Source organism: Suncus etruscus, chromosome 9, assembly GCF_024139225.1.
Source record: "Suncus etruscus isolate mSunEtr1 chromosome 9, mSunEtr1.pri.cur, whole genome shotgun sequence".
NCBI lineage: Eukaryota > Metazoa > Chordata > Mammalia > Eulipotyphla > Soricidae > Suncus > Suncus etruscus.
In genome coordinates, this window is record NC_064856.1 from 11,979,867 (window position 1) to 12,006,631 (window position 26,765).

The following is a 26,765-nucleotide window of genomic DNA, read 5'->3' on the forward strand; positions in this document are numbered from 1 at the left end:
CACACATTCACACAAGATTTACATGCATACGCACTTGCACTCACACAATATACACACAGCCTCTGTCACCAGAAGTCTGTTTTCCAAAATGTCCGCCTATCACTGGCCAGCCAGGGCTGGGGCCAGCTGGTAGGAGCCTCGCCTCGCCATGCTCCAGGATGAGTGAAGATGTCCCGGGGTCCGGGGCCTGCCTAGAGGGTCAGGGGTTGCCCCGGCCATTGTCCTCTGGTTCCTCACGAAGGAGGGGTGGGCTCAGCTCCTGGGGTCTTCTCCCCATTCAACCAGTGGTCGGCCTCTGGGTTCCCTCACGAGGGTCCTGCTTGGAGCAAGTGTCACAGGTATGCAGCTTCATCTCCTTGACACTCGTAGTGGAGCCACCCCCCTCACTTTCAAGCAGCTGCCGCCCAGGTCCCGGCGGCCACCCTGGGGCAGGGAGAAGAGAGAAATAGTTAGGGGAGGTCTATCAGCTTTCCATCTACACTGACAATACGCAACCTCTATTTCCAGAGGTGACTGGTGACTGTAATTGAACTCCAGCACATGGTGAATTGATCTGAGCAAAAGGTAGAGGGGCTGTGGCATGGACTGATAGGGGAACAGGATAGAGGGAGCCCTGATTGGGACCAGAACCAAGTGTACACTCAGTGGGTTCCCTCTGGGCCCTATGTAGGGGCTTCTGGGAAGAGGAGTGAGGTGAAGAGGGGACAGGATAGGAGGAAGGGAAGCTTTTAATCTCTCGATACATTTTGGGGTGTTTTTGTTTTGGGGTCACACTCCACAATGCTTAGGCGTTACCTGGCTCTTCACTCAAGGCTTATTTCTGGATGTGATTGGGAGAACATATGGGATGCTGAGGATTGAATCTAGTTGGTTGCGAGCAAGGTACATGTCCTACATTCTGTATTATCTCTCCGGCTCCTCTAGTTATGTTTTGATTTTTCACAAGTGTCCCCCATGAGATTTAGTACTTGAAAAAACATCAAGCCAATTAATATAACAACAAAACAAAAAAAAAAAAGAAAAGAAAAAGAAAAAACATCAAGCCATTAAGGGTTTTTTATTTTGGTGTGGCATTTGAGCCACACCCAGCGGTAGCCTGGCTTTATTCCTGGCTCTGTGCTCAGGGCAGTCTCTGGCAGTGCTCAGAGATGCTGAAGAGGAACCATGCATAAGGCAAACATCTTAACCCATCTTATCTCTCTGGCCCCAAATCACAACATTTTAGATTAGGGCATTTTAGATTAGGGCCACCTCCCTGTCTTCATTCAGGGTCAAGAATCCCCTTCATCAAGAATATGTTCTTTGGTCCATCTTCCCTGGCAAACTGTCCCTGCTCCTGCCTCATACTTCCAATCTCTCTGGGACAGGGAGGGGGATGTGAATACCAGGATAAAACTCAGAGGAGGAATTTAAAACTCACTGGGCTTTCTCAGTGGGGCTGGGAGCACACTCTAGGCCCCAGTTCCAGCCCAGGGACTGTCACTGAGCAGGTGTCAACTACAAATGTTGCCAAGTCAGTGTCACCCAGAGATGAGTTAATGGTGACAGCCCCTGAAGCTGCCGATATCAGCCCCCTGAAGCCTGCCTGACAGGTGGGCTGTACTGTCTATCTGAGCTAGAAATTATCTTTGGAGGCCTCCAGCCATAGAATGTCTGGCTCAGGGGCCCCCAGCCAATTGGTAAGTGTTGGCTCGACTCCCCAGTGTACAACTATCTGTCCCAATTCCAGGACTCAGTGGCGTTTAATTTCCCCCTCTCTGGGGCCTGGCTCGAAGATGATGGGACAGAATCTTTCTCAGCCATCTCGAGAAACCACTGATCATCTGGGAGCTCTGCCCCCTGCTCCCTTCCTCCTGGGCCCAGGTTGGGGCCGGTCCATGCAGATGTGAGCCCAGCCTCCCTTGAGGCCTGCGGGGCCCCAGGACAGCATGTCCATTCACAGACAGGGCTATTTTGAGGACTGAGGACACATCCCAGCAGAGCCCGGGGCTTGGGCTTCTCAGACAGACTCTGGCAGGAGTGATATGAAGGGCGGGCCGCTAGGGGGAAGGGGCTTGTGGTGGCTGGGGGAGAGAAAACACATTCCTACCTCCCCACTCCACATCCCTGGGGGAAAGGAAATGTCACCTTAGTTACCCTGAGTCCACTGGTCAATGGGAGACCTGGGTCCCACAGTATGCTAGCAGTGTTCAATCCCTAAGCCTGTTTCTTCATCAATGGAAAAAAGGGGTTGACATGTCACCCAAGCCAGAGAGTGAGTGGGTTGTAAATGGCTGGGAAAGAGAGAGGCAGAGGCGCTGCTTCTTTGTCCCTTCGGGATCTGGCTCCTAAACTTTTGGGAGGCACCATGGTCGGAAGCTAGGCTCAAGTGACATACAACAGGGTTCTTTTCTCAGTTGTGCCTTGGGCTAACATACTGGACCTCACCTTCCCAGCCTCTGTCTCTTCAAATGCACAGTGGCATCACTGTGAGGACATGCAAGCACTGGCATGCACAAGCCCAAGTACCAGGCTGGAGCACGGCAAATGCACAACAAACACTCATGGACACCATTTGCTCATGCTCTCCATGGACTTCCGCTCCGGAGACAGGCACAATGGCTGCAGAGAGCCTTCTAAGACAATTCCACTGGATCCAGGTAAGAAAGGGACAACAGAGATAAGAAGCTCTCTCTATCTCCCACTCGCTCATTCAGTCACTGAGGGTCACACCAGGTCCCTCCTTAAGTGAGAATATTCGAGAAGAGGCTGTTTCCATAGAGATCCAACTGAGCGCCACCAGGTGGGGGGAGGTGGTAGCTCGGAGTAGAGGGAAAGGGATCCAACCCTTGGCGCTCTCTGAGCCCCACAGTTCAGAAGGGAAGCCCACAGACAACAGATCCAAGACCAAGAGCGTCCATTTTCTTCTAACAAGTATTAGAGGGGCCAAAGCTGCCTGGGATCGCCCCTGTCCCCTATTCCCAGCGGAGCTTGTGGATTGAAAGCTTGGCTTCCATGGCCAAATTTGGCTGTGTTCAGTGGTCCAGTGGCTGTATCCCAGGGAAGCAGCCAAACCAAGCTGAGGGCCTGTCATGTGCAGGGCACCTGACTCTGAGAAGAGCGCCTCCAGTGGCTTCGCTGTGATGGTGGCAGCCATGAACACCCTCCCACACTGGCCTTTTCCATTTCTAAGCCAAAAAGGGTAGAGTTGGACTCTTGGCTACCAGAGCCCAAGAATCTCTAAAGAGGGGCTGGAAATAGAGCACAGCGGAAGGACGTTTGCCTTGCACGCAGCCAATCCAGGATGGATGGTGGTTCGAATCCCAGCATCCCATAAGGTCCCCTGAACCTCCCAGGAGCAACTTCTGAGTGCAGAGCCAGAAGTTACCCGAGTGCTGCTGGGTGGGTGTGATCCAAAAACAAAACAAAACAAAGCAAAAGAATCTCTAAAGAGCTTCAACAAGAGGGCGAGTTGCTGTAGCAGGCCCTCCCCAAGGGCCAACGGGCTGAATGACCAGGCAAGAAAGCACCCACAGGTTGTGGCCAGCTTCCACCTCCAAGCCTTCAATACCACCCCTCTTCCTATGCCAGGCCACGTTCACTGACCCCACGTTTTCTAACCCCCACTCTGCAATTCTTGCTCCCAGAACACTTTTCCCTGCCTTTCATCCGCCAGCCTCCATTCTCAAACATCAGAACTGGGGGTTTCCTTTGGGCCCAGACAGATCCTAGGTACCCCCTTACTCCACTTACAGACCATCCCTGTCTTCCTTTGCTTGCCCAAGCCCTAATGTCATGTTGTGGGGATGCACACTTGCTTCTTTCACTCAGTTTTAGTATTTTGGGGAGAGGGTCGACCGCCAACTGTGCTCAAGAGCTGTCCTGGCTGGGTAAGCAGGCATCTGTGCAAGGATGACTGAGACCAGGGTTCCTGCATGCAAAGCCTGTGCTCCAGTCCTCTGAGCCATCTCCCCAGTTCCCATAACCTGTTGCTGTAGGAATGTTGTCAGGTGGCTGCTAGGTATTAGGGTTTGCTAAACTACATGCATGAGGGTAAAAGGCAACCAGGGAGGATCGCTGAGGGCCTAGGCAGCCCTTTACACTGAGGAAGGATGCATGCAGGAGGCACTATACTGAGAGTATAGGGCTGGCGCAGGGAAACTGAGCAGCCATGAGGAGGAGGCACCAGGCTGGGGGATCTGATGAGCCAGAAATGGGTGATTTGAAGCCAGAACGCAGAAGTTTTCCCCAGATGAGAGTGCAGTGGGACAACTAGGGTCCTAAGTGAACCAAAGGCTGGAGGCTCAGAGGCTTGAGTCCAATCCCTCAAGCCCTTCTTTCTTATTTGGGGGGGGGGTGCGGTTACTCCTGGCTCTGTGCTCAGAAATCGCTCCTGGCAGGCTCGGGGGACCATATGGGATGCTGGTAATCGAACCACCACCATTCGTCCTGGGTCTGTTGCATGCAAGGCAAATGCCCTACCGCTGCGCTATCTCTCTGGCCCCAAGTCCTTCTTTCTTGAGGAAGGGCAAAGGTTTGGCCTATGCCAGACAGTGGTTAGGACTGCTTTCTTGCTCAGGGATTCAGGGATCAGTCCTGGCAAGGCTCAGGGGGCCATCTGTGGTGTCAAGGATCAAATTGTGGTCTGCACTATCTCCCTGGCTCCCCCTTCACATTTCAAAAGACTGTATAGGCAGACAGACAACTTTCAGCCTGGATTCTCCAGGGATAAATGAGCTACTAGAATTCTGAGCTGTCACAAAGACAAACTTCCTTTCTCTAGAAAAAAGCACTGAGGAAAAGGGGGGAAGGTCTGGGGATGGGCCAGTTCCTTGGGGTGCAGGCAAAAGAACAGGCTTTTGATTAGGAGAAACCCGCCAACCCCACAGCTAAACTCTGAGTCTAGATGGTGTCCACACTAGGGCATACCATGGAGCTAAATTTCAGCTCTTCCCCCAAATTCCATCCTTTGGGGCTGGTCCTTTAGGGATTCCCCCCATTTCTCTCTCTCTCTTTTTTAAACTACTGTTCATTAGTTGGCCATCTCAGTGTCTTGGTCAGAAAAGGGTTTAATTTCCTCCTTAGCATCAGTTCTTGGGTCTGGCCAAGTATTCAATTATTATTTTTAAATGGGGGCTAATGGGGGCTACATTTCTCCTTGCCAAAACCCGAACCTTTCGATCTGGCTTCTGGGGCCATATTCCCTCTTCTGAGTGAAATGCATGCGGGACACCGGATTTCTCCTCGAGAGGCGTCTAAACCCCTTCACCAACACAAAACAGGTCGCGAACTACCTGCCTAAAGGTGAAAGGAAGATCCTCCTGGACAAGGCTGCCCATGCACGCAAGGCAAAGGGCAAGATAAGCCTTTGTTACTCCCTCTGGTCAAACCCTCTACCCAGCATTGCTCCAGAGAGGGGAGAGATTCCTCCTGGAGCAATCTCCATCACTGAAAAGCATCAGGCCTGCTCCAGAGGCTTTCCCTGTCCCAGCGGGCCCTGTCTGCAGATGGGGGGCTGGAGCGAGGGTGTTCCGTGTCACACAGACCCCCAAAACTTGGGGGCAGCAGCTTCTCATCTTCCCAAGGTGCCTCCAGCCGGCCGGGTTTAGCTCCTGACCCCCGCCAGCCTGCCTGCCTGCCCGGCCCTCTGCCCAGCATTGCTCCAGAGTGGGGAGAGCGGCCTCCTGGAGCAATGTCCATCACCAAGAAACATCAGCGGCTTTCTCAGGCCCTGTCCGCTGATGGGGGGCTGGAACTAGGGGTTCCGTGTCACCCCGATCCCCGAAACTTGGAGCAGCAGCTTCTGGCCGGCTTTTAGCTCATGACCCCCGCCTGCCTGCCTGCCTGCCTGCCTGCTTGCTTGCCCGGCCCTCTGCCCAGAGGGAGGAGAGATGCCTTCTGGAGCAAAAGCATCAGAGACTTTCCCAGGCCCGTCTGCAGCTGGGGGGCTGGAGCGAGGGGACTCCGTGTCACCCCGATCCCCGAAGCCCGGAGCAGCCGCTTCTCGTCTCCCGAGCCCTCCGCCTCCCCACTCACCCCCTTGCGCTGGTTGCTGAGGCAGAAGGTGCAGATGGAGCGCGGCTGGGGCTGGCGCCCGCCGTCGGGCCCCGCGCCCGCCTTGGCCCCGGCGCGGAAGCAGGGCTGCCCGTCGTCGGCCGCGTCGCCCAGCAGCAGCACGTTGGCCAGGTGCGCGATGTAGCTGGACGCCAGGCGCAGCGTCTCGATCTTGGACAGCTTGCGGTCCACCGGCTCGGTGGGGATGAGCGTGCGCAGCGCCGTGAAGGCCGTGTTCACGCTCTGCGTGCGGTCCCGCTCCCGCGCGTTGGCCGCCTGCCGCTGCCGCACCACCACCACGGGGCCCGGGCCCGCCGCGACGCCCGCCGCGACGCCCGCCCGCCGTCCGCCCCCCGGGGCCCGGCCCGCGCCGCGCCGCCTCCAGGCCCTCGCAGCAGCCGCCGAACGACTGGTCGGACGCGTCGCTCTCGCTGCGGTTCTCCTCGTCCTCGCTGGGCAGCAGCCGCACGTCGGGGTACAGCATGTGCGCGCCCACGGGGCGCAGCAGCGCGAACGCCATCGGTCGTGCACCGCGTCCGTCCGTCTGTCCGTCCGTCTGTCCGTCTGTCCGCCCGTCCGCCCGTCCGCGCGCGCTCTAAGCACGCCCGCGCGCTCCGACTGCCCCGCCGGCCGGCCCCCTTTTATAGCTGAGGGCGGGGCCGAGTGCAAGACGGCCACGCCCATAGGATCCGCCCCAGCCAATGGGGACGCGCCCCCCACGCCTGAGCCAATGGGGACGCGCCCGCCGGACCACGCCTCCCAAGTTGAACACGGCCCGGGAGCTCGCCGACTGCCCGCCCGCTCTGCTCTGACATGACAGCTCCTGATGCACTGCGCGGCCCAGTGCAGAAGAAGATCCTGGCTGGGGGTCTGTCTGTCTGCTGCAAGGGGGATGCATGCGATCGACCCCACGCGTCCTACCTAGCTGGTTTCAGCCTCTGCTTAGATTCTCCGGGAGGCTGCAGGCAAGTTCGTTTTCTCCCCCTAAGGATGGCTAGCGGTTGTCTTTTCGGTGAAGGAGGGAAGGGCAGAGAAATCCATTCGGGTCTTTGGGCCTTCAAATTCATTCCATCCCTGGAGTTCTGCGACTTCAAGTGGGAGTAAAAAGTGGGGAAGGGTTGGCTTGCTTGCTTGTTTATTTCGAATTCATTCCGCCCCTGGAGTTCTGCGACTTCAACTGAGAGTAAAAACTGGGGAAGGGTTGGTTTGCTTGCTTGTTTGTTTGTGATGACAGGCTTCGCTCTTCTGCTTCACAGACTCTGGAATGATGGTCCCGGAATCCGAGTTTACTGTGCAAAGTATAATCCGAAGAGAATATTCGAGGATTCAAACTGTGGCCTTTGCACGTAAGGACGGGACAGCCCTGACGACCAATTTGAGCAAAGTGCAAAAAAAGTCAAACGAAAGCCAAACAGAGGGGTCGGAGAGAAAGCACATAGGTAGGGTGTTTGCCTTGCACTCAGCTGATTCAGGATGGATGGTGGTTCGAATTCTAGCATCCCATATGGTCCTCCATGCCTGCCAGGAGTGATTTCTGAGCTCAGAGCCAGGAGGAATCCCTGAACGCCGCCGGGTGTGACACAAAAACAAAACAAACAAATAAAAAGGCAAAACAGAAACCCAGTTTCAATTTAACAACTATTTGTTAGGTTCTACATTGTGTCAGGTGTACTTTTGGTCCGAGGCTAGAGAAAGAACCCAAACTCTGCCCTGATAGCGCTGACGTACTGTGTGGCACACTGGGTTGAGAACTTTTTACTTATTCTCTGACCTAGAATTGCTGGGAAGTAGCTCCACATACAGAGAAATAGAGAAATGCTTTTATTCAGTCTTATAAGGGGGGGCACAGGAGGCTGGACGCCCCCTTGTCCCCACATTGTCTTTGCTCTCCTGCTTCTCTCCCTTTTAAAAGTCAAGTTTCTCCTCCTCTCATTCAGTTTTTTTTGTTTGTTTGTTTTGTTTTGTTTTTTGATGAGGTGGGGTGGGGTAGGGATTATATACAGCAGTGCTCAGGTTTACTCCTATCTCTCTTCTCAAGGTCACTCCTGGTGGGACTTGGGGTATCATAAGTGATGCCAGGGATTGAACCCAAAGCAAGCGTGTACAAATCAAGTGCTTTGCAGTCTTGTCCTAGCCTGGCTGGCCCAGAGTCCATGCTTCCCAGCCCCCTCTGCTTAGAATGCTCAAGCCACTGCCCTACCCCCTTCTGCTCTTTCAGGCTATCTTCCCTCATCAGCCTGTCTGCCTTCTGGAAACCTTGTTCATTCAGCCTGACAGGTTCTCCTCAGAGGGTCTAAAAAGAATCACTTAGCTGGGGTCCTCACAGAGCCAGGTCCACTGTCTAACTTCATCCTGGGACTGGCTAAACCTACATCCACTTGTCCTTGAAAATAGCTCTTCAGCCCAAACGGGGCTCAAAACCAATGAAATGTGGCAGACAGACACAGGGAGGAAGCCAAAAGGCTTCTAGGTGCCTTTTGGCACCATCTTCCTCTCTGGATCTTGGTTTTCTGGAAGATGCTTCCCTGCTCTGTCTCTGTCTCTCTCTGTCTCTCTCTCTCTCTCTCTCTCTCTCTCTCTCTCTCTCTCTCTCTCTCTCTCTCTCTCTCTCTCTGTCTGTCTCTCTTTCTCTCTGTGTGTCTCTGTCTCTATCTTTCCATCTCTCTCTGTGTCTCTCTCTGTCTCTCCTCCCCCCTCGGCTTCCCTGAATGAGGGGGTTTCCCCAGGCTGCTGGGAAAGCAGACCCCTAAATCTTTAGATTCCAGGATCTAGTGGAAAATCTGTTCCCACACCTGGCTCCCTCCACCCCTTTCCAGCGTTTGACCATGACCCCGGGCTTAAGGGAAGAGAAGGAGCCCGCATGGTCCCCTCCGGCAAGGCCTGTCCCACATGCAGCTCCAGGCTAGGCTGTTGCTTCCTGCACTGATGAATTATTGCCGGGAGATTTCCTTCCCTGTCTGCGCCTCCTCACAGGGGCTCCCGGGCTCCCCTTCACTTTCGCTTTCTCCCCCCTTCTTCCCCTCTCTTCTGCTCGCAACCCTCAGGTGGCTTGAAATTCCTCGGGCCAGCCCAGCCCCCTTCCAGCTCCACTGGAGAAGCCAAACTGGGTGTGAACCGAGCCGGAAGGCGGCGGGGGCAGGAGGGGGCTGACCCGGTAAGCTCAGCCATTTATTTGCTCCTGGGGCAGGTTTTGACACAGGGGACCCAAGAGGAAAATAAAACCATGAATGAGACTGAGACGAGCCTTTTGTACCCCAGAGGGGAAGGTGTGCTGTAAACATAAGAGTCGCAGGACAATGTGATAGGAGCAAGCCAGGGTCTGGCATCAGTGAGACCTGGTTCCGGCCCAAGGTCAGCCGACTCTGACACATGGAGTGTCCTGTCCACTTCTGGCTCCAAAATCCGAGGATAATAATAGTCCCGTTTGTCAGGCCAGCGAGGATTCCAGTGAGTTAATGCCAGTCAAACCAGGACCCAACTCAGCTTTTGTGCCTGAGAAGAGCTTGTGCTGGTGGTGGCCAGGAACCCATCAGGGAGGGACCAGGCCACTTTGCTTTGCTTGTAAAGCTTGATCTTCACTCACCCCCACCCAGCACTTCTGCTCTTTGTCTTTTGTCCCTCCCTCTGCTTCAGCTACACTGGCCTCCTTATGTTTCCTGGAAGAGCCCCCTCTGCTCAGCAAGACACTGTCGCTCTCCATATCCCCCAACTTTATCTCTCACTTCCTTCCACTGTCCACTCAAATCTCAGCTCTTTAGGGAGGCCTTTCTGGATGAGTGGACAAGAGACACTGTCTCTCCCCTCAGTGTCTCTCTCTATCTCTGTCCTACCACACACATTACTTCTACCCATGGTATCGATTGCTGCTTCCATACATTCATTCGTTCATGCACAAGTATTACTCAAACGTGTGCCAGGGTATTGGGTCATAGAGCAAGGAGTGCCTCGTTAAGGGGTTCTGTCTTTCTTCACTCTTCTTAGTTTCTTCCCACCACAGCTTTCTATTATGGTTTCTAATATGCCCATTTTACAGGAGAAGAAACTGAGGTTCTAAGGGATTGGGACTTGCCTGGGGTCACCCAGTGGACCCACAGGGGAATTAGGTTGATCAAACATCTTTCCTAACCCAAGGCCTCTTGGACAGCCAGAAGAAGCATGAGGGCCGATTAAGAGCTTGCCAGGTAAGAGAAGGAAGGTTTTAGGGGCAGGGAGAATAACAACAGTCTCTGCTGTCTCCATTAGCTTCAATCTCACAGCTACATTGACAGTTCCTCTTTGGCATCAAGTTTGTCCATCTCTGAGCCTTTGCCCTGGCTATCCACCACCCGCTCCTTGAGCAGCCCTCGCTTTGGATCTGAGCAGACCATCGAGTCCACCAAACTTCAGTGAACTTACTCTGCTGCTCCTCCTTATCTTGATAGAAACTCTTGTTTTTTCAGGGGAGAAGGCGGGGTTGAAAGGGTCACATCTGGCTTATTCCTGGCTCTGCAGTCATGGATCTCTGTACTAAGGGGACTAGAGGTGGCAAACCCAGGGGACCTGACTAGGTCATGAGCAAAGCAAGAGCCCTACCCATAGTACTAGCTTTCTGGCCCAAGGAAAACTTCTATGGTATGGGTCACACCTTAGGTGACTTCTTTCCCTTCATTCCTCACTTCCTCTTCCCATTACTTTCCTTCCGATGTGTATGATAGCCAGCTAACAAGAAAGCACATATAAATCCTTGTGATCTGGTCTTCATCTACTTCTGGAAATCTCACCCCCATTTAAGATATCTGATGCCCAAACCAAGAAACATACCTACTGAAATGACTATATGTGTATATTTGTGTAAAAATCTATTCAAAAAAATCAATGCCATATATTGTTAGGATATTTGTCCAAAGACAAATAATATTAAAGGGAACCCACCAGATGAGTCAAACTCAATACTGATGAAGAAGAAAGCTGAGTGATCAACATTACTCAACTTCAAGTCTTCATTAATCAATACAGATGAAAGATACACAAATATACCATAGGGAACATGTGACTGAAGGAATATGGCAGAAGGGGCCAGAGAACTATTATAGCAGTGGATAAGGGGTTTGCCATGATCCTGTTCACCCCAATTGGAATCCTTGGCACAACCCTAGTCACCTGAGTGTCCAAAAGTTAACTCCTGAGCACAGAACCAGGAGTATCCCCTAAGCATCATGGGGTGTGAACCCAAAACCAAACCAAACAACCCAATACAAGGCAGGAATGTCAATACATGATTCTCTCTGATAAAGAAAATGTGCTTCTGCCCTGAACTCTTGAGTCACTCACTCTTGGGTCAGAGGCCACATGAAGGCCTTCCCATTATTGTGAAGAAAGGCTATATAATAGCCAGAGATTCCACCTATAGCCAAGGGAGACCTTGGAACACAGATCCTGAATTCCTGATCCACTGGAACTGTGAGAAACAACCATAATAAAATAGGCAGGCTAAGAGAAATCAAGATAATAAATATTGGCATCACAGGCCCCTATTTTGTTTTAGGGTATTTATAGGATTTTGGGAGTGTTGAGCCACATCTGACTGCACTCAGGGTCTATTCCTGGCTCTGTGCTCAGGAATGATCCCAGGTAGCACTTGGCAGGGGGAGGACCATATATGGTGACAGAAATAGAGCAGGGGTTGCCCACATGCAAGGCAAGTGCCTTAACCCCTGTTTAGGGCATATTGTTCAGCAACATTAGATAAAAGAACAGTGAAAGGATTCAGGCTCTCTCTCTCTCTCTCTCTCTCTCTCTCTCTCTCTCTCTCTCTCTCTCTCTCTCTCTCTCTCTCTCTCTCTCTCTCTCTGATGGGGGGGGTTCGGCCACACATATTTGATGCTCAGGGGTTACTCCTGGTTTGATGCTCAGGGGTTACTCCTGACTAAGCGCTCAGAAATTGCCCCTGGCTTGGGGGGACCATATGGGACGCAGGGGGGTCGAACCATGGTCCTTCCTTGGCTAGCGCTTGCAAGGCAGACATCTAACCTCTAGAGGCCACCTTACCGGCCCTGGCTCTGTCTCTCTTAAAGCTCCACTACATAGCATCATGCTTCCACGTCCTAGTTTTGTGGGCCTGAATGGCTGCACAAGCCACACTGTTTTCAACTGGCAGGAAGGAGAAACAGGGAGAAGAAAGAGCTTTTCCCTTTTCAGACACTTGTCTGCAAGTTGCAACCTCACTTGGCATATCTATCATTTGAATCTACTTATTGGGAGAGGGGGCTGAACCTCCTTTTGCAGGTGGCTCTTAGTACTGGCTTTCTGTGTTTGTTTTTGGGGGCCACACTTAGGGGTGTTCAAGTCTTATTCCTGCTTTTATGTGCAGGAATCACTCCTGGCAGTGCTCATAGGTGGTTCTGGGAATTAAACCCAACATTTTACCTCTTGTACTATGTTTCTTTTTTATTTTTGGTTTTTGGGTCACACCCAGTGACACTCAGGGGTCATTCCTGGCTATTCACTCAGAAATTGCTCCTGGCTTGGGGGACCATATGGGATGCGTGGAGATTGAACCACCGTCTGTCCTAGGCTAGCGCGGGCAAGGCAGATGCCTTACCGCTTGCACCACCACTCTGGCCCTTGTACTAAGTTTCTGGCTTAGTACTAGATTTGAGTTAGTAAAGAAGATTAGGTACCCTGAAGTCACTAGTAACATGGGGGGGGGGGGGAGCGAGGCGTTATTTTTCAGAAAACAGCCTGCCACCTGGGAATGAGTGCTGGCTAAGCAGCCTGACTATGAGGGAAGGGGGTGGGGGGGAGTTAGCTTTGTCACTTACCCATTATGGGATCTTGGAAAAGCTACTAAATTTCTATGTGCCTCAGTTTCCTCATTTGTAAAATAGGGATCATAGCAGAGCCTGCCTAGGAAGGGTAGTTGTGAGGATGAACTGAATTGGAATACATAGTGGTTTATCTGATGGTTACAGGATTAGTCCTTGCCCATGATTGGTGCTATGGAACTCTGCACTTTTATCATTATTATCAGTATTTAAGAGGCTTCCTCAAGCTCTTCCTACTATAACTGATGGGAGCAGAGTTACCCTACTTGCTTCATCCCATTTACATTTTTTTTAAATTAATATCTTTATTTAAACACCTTGATTACAAATATGATTGTAGTTGAGTTTCAGTCCTGTAAAGAACACCCCCCTTCACCAGTGCAACATTTCCATCTCCAATGTCCCAAATCTTCCTCCTTCCCACCCACCTGTACTTTAGACAGGCTTTCCACTTCCCTCATTCATTCACATTGTTATGATAGTTCTCAATGAAGTTATTTCTCTAACTGCATTCATCACTCTCTGGTGAGCTTCATGTCATGAGCTGGACCTTCCAGCTATCCTCTTTTTTGTCTCTGAAAATTATTACAAGAATGTCTTTCATTTTTCTTAAATCCCATAGATGAGTGAGACTATTCTGCATCTCTCTCTCTCCCCCACTCTGGCTTATTTCACTCAGCATAATAGTTTCCATGTGCATTCATGTATAGGAAAATTTCATGACTTCATCTCTCCTGAAGGCTGCATAATATTCCATTGTGAATATATACCACAGTTTCTTTAGCCATTCATCTATTGAGGGACATCTTGATTGTTTCCAGAGTTGGGCTATTGTAAATAGTGCTGCAATGAATATAGGTGTGAGGAAGGGATTTTGTATTGTATTTTTGTGTTCCTAGGGTATATTTCTAGGAGTGGTATAGCTGGATCATATGGGAGCTCAATTTCCAGTGTATGGAGGAATCTCCATATCACTTTCCATAAAGATTGGACTATATGGCATTCGCATCAGTACTGAAAAAGAGTTCCTTTCTCTCCACATCCCTGCCAGTACTGCTTGTTCTCATTCTTTGTGTGCCAATCTCTGCGGTGTGAGCCATTGAAACTCAGAAATAGAATCCAGACCCACTTCAGTACTTGGGATCTAAAGCATGTCCAACAGTAAATGTTGAGGAGCCAGGGAGATAGTACAGCAGGTAAGGAATTTGCCTTGTATGTTTGATTCCCAGCATCCCATCTGGTCCCTCGAGCCTGCCAGGAATGATCCCTGAATGCAGAATCTGTAGAACCCCTGATGGGAGTAGCCCAAAAACAAACAACACAAAACCAAAAACAGAAATCAGTGTTGAATCAAGGGATTAAACTAACATTTCTATTGTCTTTATATAGAAACACTGAGGTTATTTATTTTGGGGTTTATTTCAGATTAATGAGAAAGCTCTATGACCTCATGTGGATCCTCTGGAGTGGAACCAGTGCTTTTAATTTGACCTCTAGAGCTCAGTCCTGCTGGACCATCATTTTCAAGATGGATCTTCAAGAATTCTCTTTTTGGGTTATTCATAGTTTTCTGTGATTAACAGAAATAAAAAAAATGCACAGGAAATTGCTCTGTTAAGAGTTGGAAACCATTCACTTTTTTTTGTTTTGTTTTGTTTTGGGGTCACCCCTGGTGGCGCTCAGGGGTTACTCCTGGCTCTGTGCTCAGAAATCCTTCTGGCAGGCATGTGCGATCACATGGGATGACAGGATTCAAACCACCATCTGTCCTGAATTGGCGCATTTGGTAGGAATGGGAGGGGAGAGACCAAGTGGCTGTTTGATAGTAGGCAGAGTTGGGTGAAGAAGTGTTCTTCTAGGTATTTTCTTAGAGCCCCACTTTCTAAGGGAAACTCATATCACTGGAAATGACAACTGGAAATGCAACATGTCAGGAAAATGTGTTTCCTGCATTCCTGTCAAGAGGCTGTCATGAAAATTGAAATTATTGTTTTGCTTTTTTTTTTTTGTAGTTTTTGGGTTACACCCAGCAGTGCTCAGGGGAAACTCCTGGCTCCATGCTCAGAAATTGCTCCTGGCAGGCATGGGGGACCATATGGGAAGCTGGATTCGAACTGATGACCTTCTGCATGAAAGGCAAATGCCTTACCTTCATGCTATCTCTCCGGCCCCGAAAATTGAAATTATAATGATATCATAGAGGGATTTCTAAGTCAAAGCAACCATGAGAGAGAATAGCCTATGTCAAAAAGACTGAAAACAAGACTGGTGGGTTATGATGAAAAAGGAACCTTCATTCATGATGGGTGGGACTGTTGTCTGATTTAGACTCTATGGAAAACATTATAGAGTCTTCTCATAAAAGGGAAAATAGGACTCACATGTGAGCCAGCAATTAGTCCTCTTTGCAGCTACTGCCAAAGCACAAAAACATGATTTGAATATATATGTGCACACCTAAGTTCACTAAGTATAATAGCTAAGATATGGAGACAACCCAAATGGCCAATGACAAAGGAATGAAGAAAGAGGATGCTGTATAAATACACAATAGGATCCTATGCTGCTATAAGAAAAGATGAAATCGGGGCTGGAGAGATAGCATGGAGGTAAGGTGTTTGCCTTTCATGCAGGAGGTCATCGGTTCGAATCTTGGCGCCCCATATGGTCCCCTGTGCCTGCCAGGAGCAATTTCTGAGCCTGGAGCCAGAAATAACCCCTGAGCACTGCCGGGTGTGACCCAAAAACCACACAAAAAAAAATGAAATCATATTTGCTGCAACATTGCTAAAACTGGAGACAAATAAGCAAAATATGTCATCAGAAGGAGGACAAATGCCAGATAATCTCACTCATCAAGTAATAGAGAGCAACAAAACAAAGGAGTAGACAACATCTAACAACGAGAAACCCTTGGCCTTGGATTACAGAATAGACTTCTGAGCACTGGAGGGAGAGGTGTAGTATGGGGAGGAATAAAGACAAGACTAGAAATGACATGGGGACAATGCTGGAGGCACATAACATAGTGGGATGAAGTAACATAGTATGTTAATTTCTATACTTTAATACTATTGAACCATGTTACCCAAAATATCACACAGAGAGATTATTAATAGCTAAGTGCTATTAATATTTTCATGTATGGATGAGTAGACTGAGAAAGAGATTAAATAAATGACCTTAGGTCACACTGCTAGGGAATGGACAGAATTTCTTGTTTTTGTTTGTTTGCTTTTTGTTTTGGGGCCGCATCCAGGGTTTACTTCTGACTCTGCACTCAGGTATTAGTCTTGGAAGGGCTCAAGGGACCAGATGAGGTCCTGGGGATTGAACCAGGGTCTGCTGCATGCAAGCCAAGCACCCTACCCAATGTATTATCTCTATGGTCTCTGGAAAAAATTTCTTTGAGAAATTGTGGAAGAGAAAGAAGGAGGGAAGTTCAAGCTTAGATTGTCACAAAACTACTTCCAAAACTTGCCTATGCAACTCTAGTGTCCAATTGTGTCCAGTGGATGCAAATCTGGGGCCAGGGCAGAATTGTTAAGTAATAGAGAGCAGGTTAATGCTGATCTGGACCCCCTCCCTCAGCTCCATTCTCACTAGGAGCTCAGTGTTCCCATGTCACAAGGTCAAGTGCTCTCAAACCACCATGCTGAATGGAAAACCAATCTACTTTCAATTGAGAGGACATATGAAAGAGCTTCTAATAGGTAATACAATTCTTCCTGCTCTTGCAACCCAGGTCTAGAGACACAAGCAAAGATGCCTTCATAGGCTTTCAGTCCTACCTGGAAGTCCACATTTGTGTCTTCCCAATAGAAGCCTCAGACACAAGGGAGCAAGAACAAGCTTTCCCAATGGTCTGAATCACAGAGTCTGTGAGCCTAAGAAAATAGTTGTTTTTAAAACAGCAACTTGCAGAACTAATCATGAACCATAGCAATGCTAATTGTCACTATAGTTCACAGCAATGCCTCCCAAAGAGTATCTTCATGCCAAATTCTGAAAGTTAAATGGAAGTTTTAATGCTTCACTCTATAAAAAATGTCAGGGCACACACCTGCACTGATAAACATACCAAACATTGCTGCAGGGTGAAAGTGAGACCTAAGTTTCCATGAGCCTCTGGCCACACAGTTTTCATTGCTCACTCTTTCTCCATGTGTGTGTTTCTGTTTAAGGACACCTTATTTAATATATCCTGTTGATTCCATTCACATTGACTTCATGGACAACAGCCCTATAACTCACGCCTGAACAGCACTTATCCAGCATATGGTTTTTTCCTTTGCAAAGCATATCACAAGCCTCTTGAGCCTAGAAAAGCTGGACAGCACTTTTAGCCCATGCATGGGACTATTTTAATAGAGCGATCAACTGAAAGGACAAAAGTTGAGTAATGAAGGGCCACCAAAAGATCGCCAAAAGAGGCTGGTTCCTAGCATGAGTGTTCAGATAAGAGGCAGATTATCAGCTCCACCCACTCAGCTGGGAACGTGTGTGTACTCAATCATCAAGGCATCATCACTCTGCACATGTGTGTGAATGATCTCAGGGGCACTGGAGAGTCTTTAGAGGGCTTATAAATAGACATTATAGCAGTAGGTAAATTCACAAATACATAGCTTCAAACATTAAGGGCTGACTGCATTGTTTAAGATGTCCAAGGCCTGGGACCAGAGAGACAGTACAGAGCAACTTTAAGATACTTACTTGTTCTTTTTTTTTTTTCTTTTTTTTTTTTTTTTTTTTTTTTGGTTTTTGGTTTTTGGGTCACACCCGACAGCACTTAGGGGTTACTCTTGGCAGGCTTGGGAGACCATATGGGATGCCAGGATTCGAACCACTGTCCTTCTGCATGCAAGGCAAGCATCTTACCTCCATTTCTATCTCTCCGGCCCCTAGGTAATTACTTGTTCTGCATGTAGCTAGCTGACATGATTCAGTTTTCATATGGTCCCCCGAACCCTGCAAGGAGTGATCCCTGAGCACAGAGCCAGGAGTAAGTTCTGAGTATTGCTAGTGTGACCCCCCAAATCAAAACCAACCAAACAAAAATCCCACAGAAACTCTAAGCCTTGCAGTTGTTGTGATTAATGATAGAAAAAAGCAAGGTCTAGAGCAGAACAAGGGGTATGTGTGTGTGTGTGTGTGTGTGTGTGTGTGTATGTGTGTGTGTGACTATGTGTGTGTGACTATGTGTGTGTGACTGTGTGTGTGTGTGTTGTGTGTGAGAAGGACCCAGCTTCTTCTCATTTATAAACTGTGGGTGACATGCCTGTCCTGTTGTGGTTAGTGGTGGTAAAGAAGAGTGACAACTATTGTGAATTGAAGTTGAGTTCTGACTACAGACTTGTTCTCTCTACTAACTCCTCACATGGCCCTGTGAGAGACAGCCTACTATTGAGCCTATTTCACAGAGGCAGAGTCTGAGGCCCAGCAGTTGTTCTAATCTAGAATATCCAAAGCTATCTCTCAATGGACTTCGGTTTAAGATTCATTCCTCTCACCTTGCTCTCCAGAATTCCCAGGTTTGTAGACCTGCCTGGTACAGAGTTCAGGCATGCCAAGTGGACATTTGACCATGACCTTAACTGGAGTTGTGGAGGAAAGGTTTATGTGTGGGCTGAGCCTCAGGACAGGATGGGAGCCAGGGAAGAAACCCGGTGGGTGTGGTGTGGTGGAAGGCAGGGCAGGCAGCTGGAAGGTCTTGAATCAGTCCTCGTGCTCCTCTCCCACAGAGGGTTAATGCTGTCCAGCCTCCTTCCGGCTGAGCGGAAGTCAGGTCTTGAGAGCTGAGCGGGGCTCCAGAGGGATGTTTTTCTTCTCCATTTGTCTGCTGTGGCTGGCCCATAAAATCCACCGGAACTGCATGCCGGACGAAGGAATTCCTGCAAACAGAGACACCACGGAGAAGCAGGCAGCAGGGAGACCACCTCCCTATTCAGGCCTCATCTCTGGATCAGGTGACCTCTTTCTGGGATCCCCTTAGATGGAGGTTTGCTCAGACAAGCCCCCCCTCCACCTCCCTCAACTGAACTCAAGGGTATAAGGGTGAGAGCAGGGAGGAAGAGGGAAGGGATCAGGCTGTGACAAGGCAAGAAAGTACAATTCAGGTGTCCCCTCCTTCTATGTTGGGTGGCATGGGCAAGAGACTGTTTCTCCATCTTAGCACCTGGGTACCCCCAGTGACATGACCCTTGCTGTCATTTCCTAGTCAGGGTTGACAGTTTGGCTCTTTTGATCTGGCAGATACCTTGCCTGCACATCCTTCCCTGAAGAGAAGCTCTGATTGTTTCTCTTCCAAGGAATGAATGAACTGGGGCTCAGAGAGTGGGATGGCTCTCCCATGATCTCCCTCTGGAAGGGACAAGGAGGAGTCCAAATCCAGCCCTCAGTGACAGACATTCCGCTTAAGCTCTTCCTCTCCCGAAGTGAGTGTGCCAGTCTCTGGCCATGTAGGGGTGCCTTCTGCTGCTTGTCTTGGATGACCCTCACTTTGTAAGGCTTGCCACATAACCCTCCTAGTAAGACAGGTCAACCATGAAAATACTAAACATGACAGATCAGCAGGCCTCCTTCTAGTAACACAGCCTGTGAAGGACAAGTCCTTCTCTCTGGTTTATTTACTTATTTATTTCCTTTTGGTTTTGGGATCACACCCAGCAGTAGTCAGGGCTTGCTCCTGGCTATGCACTCAGGGATCACTCCTGGTGGGCTCAGGGGACCATATGGGGTGCAGGAGATTGAGCTCTGGTCTGTGACGTGTATGACAAGTGCCTTACCAGCTGTTTTAATCACCCCATCCAAATCCTCTTTTGACTGTGTATTCCTCATACCTAGAATGCTTTTCCATTTCAGGGAACACCATTGAGAAGTCCTTCTGTCGTTTTTGTCTGATTCAGGTGGGATATTGGAAATTACTGGGAGCCAGTAATTACAGAAGATAAATTACAGAAGATAAATACCTTTTCTCCTGCAGAGCCTTATGTCAAATGTAAAAATTTCTTCGACTGAGAATTTAAAACATAATTTTTGCCAGGGGAACCCATACCCAGCGGCGCTCAGGGGTTCCTCCTGACTATATTCAGGAGTCACTCCTGGGAGTGCTCAGGAATGCTGGAGATTGAACCTGGGGTCAACTCACTGTCTGCTCACTCTGGTCCTCAAATGATGTTTTCAAAAAGGTTTGCCTGGTTGGTGAGAGTTGAAGGTTGTGGAAGGGGGAGCTACTCAGTAGAACTCTGAGTTTCTTCTTGGGAGAAGCCCTGAACTTTAAATTCTGGACATTAAATCTCTCTTTACATTGAACAAAATACGTCACGCATCATCTCCTCCACGAAGTCTGCTAGGACTAACGCAGCTAGGTTCAGGCTCTTCTCTGGCTAACCCTTCCCTGACTGGAAGGGAAATTACTTTGCCCACTGGACTGTGAGCCTTGTGTGAGCAGACGCTAATGCCCCTATATCTCTTGTGCCAGCCAGTCCAAGAAACTTCACTTAGAGTTGAAGATGCTACGTGCTTACAGTGATTTTTGAATAGGACCTCCTTGAGTCGGGGGGAGGAGGATATGAGTCTCTTTCATTTCCTTTTATTTCATGCATATGTTTTTATGAACAGGTGCCAGGGATTGAGCCCAAAGTGTTAGACATGTAAGGCAAGCAGTCTACCCAGCTGTGACCTCCTGTATGCTGAGGGAGGTGGAGGGATGCCATGATATTTCAGTGTTCCCACATGCAGAGCTTGTGATCCAGCTTTTGAGCTGGTCCACACTTGCACTTCTTGGCAGAACTATAGCAAGTTTTAGCCACATGCTTTTGATGACAAAACCAGAAAGGTCCTACAATGCCCAAGTTGGTCAGATTGACTCAGAATCCCCTCTTGGGCTCCCCACTCAGAACAAACCTCCCTGCAATCTGCCTCGGGACCCCCCTTCTCTTTGCCCACCCCATTGCCCCATACAGTCCTTCTCCAGTCTTCCTGGCCTCCTGTCCCCACATATACCCTCTGCCTTGGGCCCTTTGCACTGTGGACGATGCTCACTGCCAGTGACACTTTTCCTCCAGGCATTGCCTGGCTCCCACTCTCACCTGGTTAGGTGTCACCTGCTCAGTAAATGTGACAGCACTCTCTTCTTTCTTTCTTTCTTTCTTTCTTTCTTTCTTTCTTTCTTTCTTTCTTTCTTTCTTTCTTTCTTTCTTTCTTTCTTCTTTCTTTCTTTCTTTCTTTCTTTCTTTCTTTCTTTCTTTCTTTCTTTCTTTCTTTCTTTCTTTCTTTCTTTCTTTCTTTCTTTCTTTCTTTCTTTCTTTCTTTCTTTTTCTTTCTTTCTTTCTTTCTTTCTTTCTTTCTTTCTTTCTTTCTTTCTTTCTTTCTTTCTTTCTTTCTTTCTTTCTTTCTTTCTTTCTTTCTTTCTTTCTTTCTTTCTCTCTTTCTCTCTCTTTCTCTCTCTCTTTCTTTCTTTCTTTCTTCTTTCTTTCTTTCTTTCTTTCTTTCTTTCTTTCTTTCTTTCTTTCTTTCTTTCTTTCTTTCTTTCTTTCTTTCTTTCTTTCTTTCTTTCTTTCTTTCTTTCTTTCTTTCTTTCTTTCTTTCTTTCTTTCTTTCTTTCTTTCTTCCCTTTTTCCTTCCTCCCTCCCTTCCTCCCTTTCTTCCTCTCTTCTTCCCTCCTGCCCTCCCTTCTTTCCTTCCTTCCTCCCTCCCTCCCTTCCTTCTTTTAGTTTTTGGGCCATTTTTGGAAGTGCTCAGAACTTATTCCTGGCTCTGCATTCAGGGATCACTACTAGTAGGCTCTTGGAACCATAGGGAATGCCTGGAATCAAACCTGAGTCAGACACTTACAAGGCAGATACCATACCTGCTGTACTATCTCTCCCATCCTGTATTGTGCAATTTCATGAGTATGTTTACTATGTTTGGCTTATTTTCTACCCAAAATACCAACACTATGGGGCAGGCAGGAGCACTCTCCCAGGAGGCTTTTCCTAGTGCCTGAACTAGTACTTGGCATATGATCCTGGCTGGTTGAATGAATGGAGGAGATGCAATGTGTGTGTGACTTTGTGTGTGCGTGCGCACACATAGGGTGGGGGTGTGGCTGTCAGTACAGGGGAAGCAGATGGGGGTCAGGAAAGGGCAGCACTGAAAGGGGCCAGGTTGAGCAGAGGAGGCCAAAGCTAGAGGACATCCCAGGGAAGTGAGAGCTGGCTGCCCCACTGGGAGCCCAGAGGATGGGAAAGCCCAGGGCCAGGCTTTGAAGCTAGGAATGGGGGCATCTCCCGGGACCCCCTATTTCCTGCTCTGGTGTGCCTCCGGCCTGCCAGTAAACAGGATCTCTGGGCAACTGCTTGAGAGAGCCCTGTTCAGCTGCCCAGAGGCTCCTTCCTGCACTGTAAATTGGGGCTTTTCCAGCGATGACCTCCCAGATGCTGCCGGGGGAGGTGCAGGGGGCCATGATGTTCCACTGCATGACGTATGGTCTTGAGCAGAGCCCAGCACCAAGATTTTCTTGCCAACACAGTGGAAACCACTGGAGTTGGGATTTCAGGGTGTGACTGTGATGCAGAATGTGACAATGGTATAATGGCTGGGCTCTGGGATTCCATTTGCAAGCAGAGGTGCGGGCATCAAACCCCAGCTCTGCTGAAGAACTCAGTCTTTCTGCCTGTCAAGTGGGTCACTGACTTCTGAGGGTTATTTAAGAGATTCAAAGCACAGGAGGAAGTCCTAGCACCCAGGATGTAGGCTAGTTGTTAACCTTTTGAATAGTCATTACCGTGGTCCCAGTAGAGAATGAAATGATATGGAAAAGTTTTCTGGGAGCCCAGAGGCCTTGCTGAAAGGGAACCTCCAGCTTTGGGTCTGATGGAAGGGAAGAAAGTCCACACTGAAGGGAGGCTGGTGAGGCAAGGTCTGTCTGGGTTCTGACTTCATGCAGCATCTGAAGGAGGCAGTGGAGAGAAGTAAAGAGGTTGTGATAGAAGCATCTATGCAGGCACAAACAAATCAAGTATTCTCTCTATTTGAGATTCAATTCTTACACTGATAACTAGTTCAGGTATTTCTCACTAATAACTTTTGTCTTTTTCACTGTCCTGGGATGTAAATCCTGTTGTTAGCATCACTATTCTGCTGAGATTAAGAAACTGAGGCACAGAGGTGGGTCCAGGGCCCTGAAATAGCACAGGGGTTAAGGAACTTGCTTTGCATGTTACCAGCCCTCATTTGATCTCTGGCACCAGATAAGATCTTCCCAGTACTACTGAGCATCACTTCTGAGCAATGCAAGAAATAGCCCCTGAGTATTTCTGGTATGGTCTCAACACCCTCCCCCTCCCAATAGAGATCACCTCAGACTTTGAATGCAATAGTGCAACTCTAAAGTCCTTGCCCACTATTGCCACCTAATGATGCCTTCAGCATTGGCTGAGTCTAGGACAAGGACTGGTTTTGAGGGGGGTAGGAAAAAAATGGCCACTGAGAAGAAAAACTGAACAGAAAAACAAAAAAGTAGGGGCTGGAGTGGTAGCACAGCGGTAGAGCTTTTGCCTTGCATGTAGCGACTCAGGATGGATGGTGGTTCGAATCCTTGCATTCCATATGGTCCCCTGTGCCTGCCAGGAGTGATTTCTGAGCTCAGAGCCAGGAGTAAACCCCTGAGCACTGCTGTGTGTGAGCCCCCCAAGAAAACCCCAAAAATTTAAAAAAGAAAAGAAAATAGATGGTATAATGAGCTATTGTTTGATACATGAGATTAGCCAGGTTCACTGCATATAATACAAGATAGAGAGACGGAGGAGGAAGTGGAGGAAGATAGGAGGAGAAGAGAAGAGGTCTTCCAACTAAGTTCCTGTCACCTCAGGCCCAAACTCTACTTTTTTTGATCTTCAAACCTTTGCTTGTATTATGTCCCTAACCAAGGATGCACCCCACTATTTTTTCCCTATTTCAGAAACTCCTGCACATTCATCAAAGCCCACCAAAAAGACTCTGTGAGATCTTTCTAACCTTCCACTCCTTTGGACTTTCACTTTCCTTTTCTGTTGGTCTCACTTGAAGGATCTCCTCCCCCTTCCCTCTCCCTCCCCCCTTGGCCAGTGAATGCCTATAGAGCAGGAATAGTGGGACTGGCTCATCTCTTTAGTCCCCATGCTGATCCCAGAATCTGGTACATATGGGATAAGTGTCAGTCTAGCCACTCTCCTTTATAGTTTCTGTGAGGACTTAGTTCATGTGACTGGAGTGCTGAAGGGATAAAGGCTGAAATTTGGGGTTTTAAAGGGCTAGTGGAGAAATAAGGAAAAAACGAGTGGGGTTTGGGGGTCGTCTAGTCTCAGCTTCTACTAGGACCAGGAATTAGTTTGATGGAGTCACTGGTGCATGTAGAAGTGATCTCAATTAACCATAAGGTCACTGTGAAGGTGGGCTGGTGGACTATGTGATATCATCAGTCTTAAGGAATTTGCAACTTGGTTTGTATTTATTTATTTATTTGTTGATTTAGTAGAGGCAGAAATTGAATCCAGGGTCTTACATATGTGCTTAGTTATATCCTTACCTCTTTTTTTGTTTGTTCTTTTTTCTCTCATTGTATTGGCTCTGAGTTAAATACTAAACATAGTTTACAGGGCCATTTCCATGTCTCTTTTTCTCTCTCTCTCTTTTTTTTTTTTTTTGGTTTTTAGATTATATCCTGCAGTGTTCAGGGATTATTTTTTTCCTAGCTCTGTATTCAGGATTCACTCTTGGTGGAACTTGGGGGACTCTCTGGAGAACCAGTGATCAAACCTAGATTGTCTGCTTGCTCTACACAGCACTCTACTCACTATACTATTTTTTATCACCTCATTTGTTTTTGTTTGGGGACACACCCAGCAGGACTCAAGGGACCACGTGGTGCTGTGGACTGAACCAGGGTCTCCAGCACACAAAGCTTTGCTCTCTAGTTTGTTATCTCTCTAGTCTCTCTTTAAAACAAAGATTAAATATAGGACTTCCCACTTCAAGGAATGTGCTCTACCATAGAACCCTAGAAACATTTTTTTGTTTGTTTGTTTTGGGTCATACCCAGCAGTGCTCAGGGTTTACTCCTGGCTCTATACTCAGAAATCACTCCTGGCAGGCTCAGGGGACCATATGGGATACTGGGATTCGAACCACAGTCTTTCTACATGTAAGGCAAACACACTACCTTCATGCTATCTCTCTGGCCCTCTAGAAACATTTTTTAACTGTAGGGGAAAGATAGAAGAGTTGAGCAAAAATATCTATAAATTCTATGGACAATAATAAGGTAGAGATTTTTGTTTGCTATGGTATCACACTTGGCTGTGCTCAGGGTCTACTCCTTGTTGTACACTCAGGGATCATTCCTGGTTGTGCTCAAGGACCATATGGAATACCTAGATCAAACCTAGATAGGCCTTGTACAAGGCAAGCACCATACCTGCTACTCTATCTCTCAGCCCAAGGTAGATTTTTTTTTTTTTTTGGTTTTTGGGCCACACCCGGCAGTGCTCAGGGGTTCCTCCTGGCTGTCTGCTCAGAAATAGCTCCTGGCAGGCACGGGGGGGGGGGGGGGGGGGGGGAGGGGGGGGAACCATATGGGACACTGGGATTTGAACCAACCACCTTTGGTCCTGGATCAGCTGCTTGCAAGGCAAATGCCGCTGTGCTATCTCTCCGGGCCCAAGGTAGATTTTTTTGGGACCACACCCATTTGATGCTCAGGGGTTACTCCTGAATATGAGCTCAGAAATCACCCTTGGCTTGGGGTGAACATATGGGATGCCAGGGGATCGAACTGCAGTCCATCCTATGCTAGTTATTGCAAGGCTGACAGCTTATTTCTAGCACCACCTCTCTGGTCCCCCAAGGTAGAATTTTTTTTTCCAAGGTAGAATTTTTAATGTCTGCTTATACCTGGGCATCATTCCTTTGGCTATGTAACATTGGGAAAATTCTGCAAAACCACTCTGATTCTGTGTCTTCTTTTTTTTTTTTTTTTTTTAAATTTTTTTTTTATTTAAACACCTTGATTACATACATGATTGTGTTTGGGTTTCAGTCATAAAAGGAACACCACCCATCACCAGTGCAACATTCCCATCACCCAAGTCCCAAATCACCCTCCTCCCCACCCAACCCCCACCTGTACCCTAAACAGGCTCTACATTTCCCTCATACATTCTCAATATTAGGACAGTTCAAAATGTAGTTATTTCTCTAACTAAACTCATCACTCTTTGTGGTGAGCTTCCTGAGGTGAGCTGGAACTTCCAGCTCTTTTCTCTTTTGTGTCTGAAAATTATTATTACAAGGGTGTCTTTCATTTTTCTTAAAACCCATAGATGAGTGAGACCATTCTGCGTTTTTCTCTCTCTCTCTGACTTATTTCACTCAGCATAATAGATTCCATGTACATCCATGTATAGGAAAATTTCATGACTTCATCTCTCCTGACAGCTGCATAATATTCCATTGTGTATATGTACCACAGTTTCTTTAGCCATTCATCTGTTGAAGGGCATCTTGGTTGTTTCCAGAGTCTTGCTATGGTAAATAGAGCTGCAATGAATATAGGTGTAAGGAAGGGGTTTTTGTATTGTATTTTTGTGTTCCTAGGGTATATTCCTAGGAGTGGTATAGCTGGATCGTATGGGAGCTCGATTTCCAGTTTTTGGAGGAATCTCCATATCGCTTTCCATAAAGGTTGAACTAGACAGCATTCCCACCAGCAGTGGATAAGAGTTCCTTTCTCTCCACATCCCCGCCAACACTGTTTATTCTCATTCTTTGTGATGTGTGCCATTCTCTGGGGTGTGAGGTGGTATCTCATCGTTGTTTTGATTTGCATCTCCCTGATGATTAGTGATGTGGAACATTTTTTCATGTGTCTTTTGGCCATGCGTATTTCTTCTTTGTCAAAGTGTC

General features: G+C 48.3%; 1 protein-coding gene across 1 annotated transcript; it reads right to left on the reverse strand.

The window, feature by feature from the left end:
• Positions 1 to 348: 348 nt before the first annotated feature.
• On the reverse strand, positions 349 to 6,553 carry TCF15 (transcription factor 15). The gene is given in 3 exon segments (XM_049779393.1): positions 349 to 423; positions 6,016 to 6,345; positions 6,347 to 6,553. Coding segments are annotated over 3 exon segments (612 nt in total).
• Between the last annotated feature and the right edge of the window lie 20,212 nt (positions 6,554 to 26,765).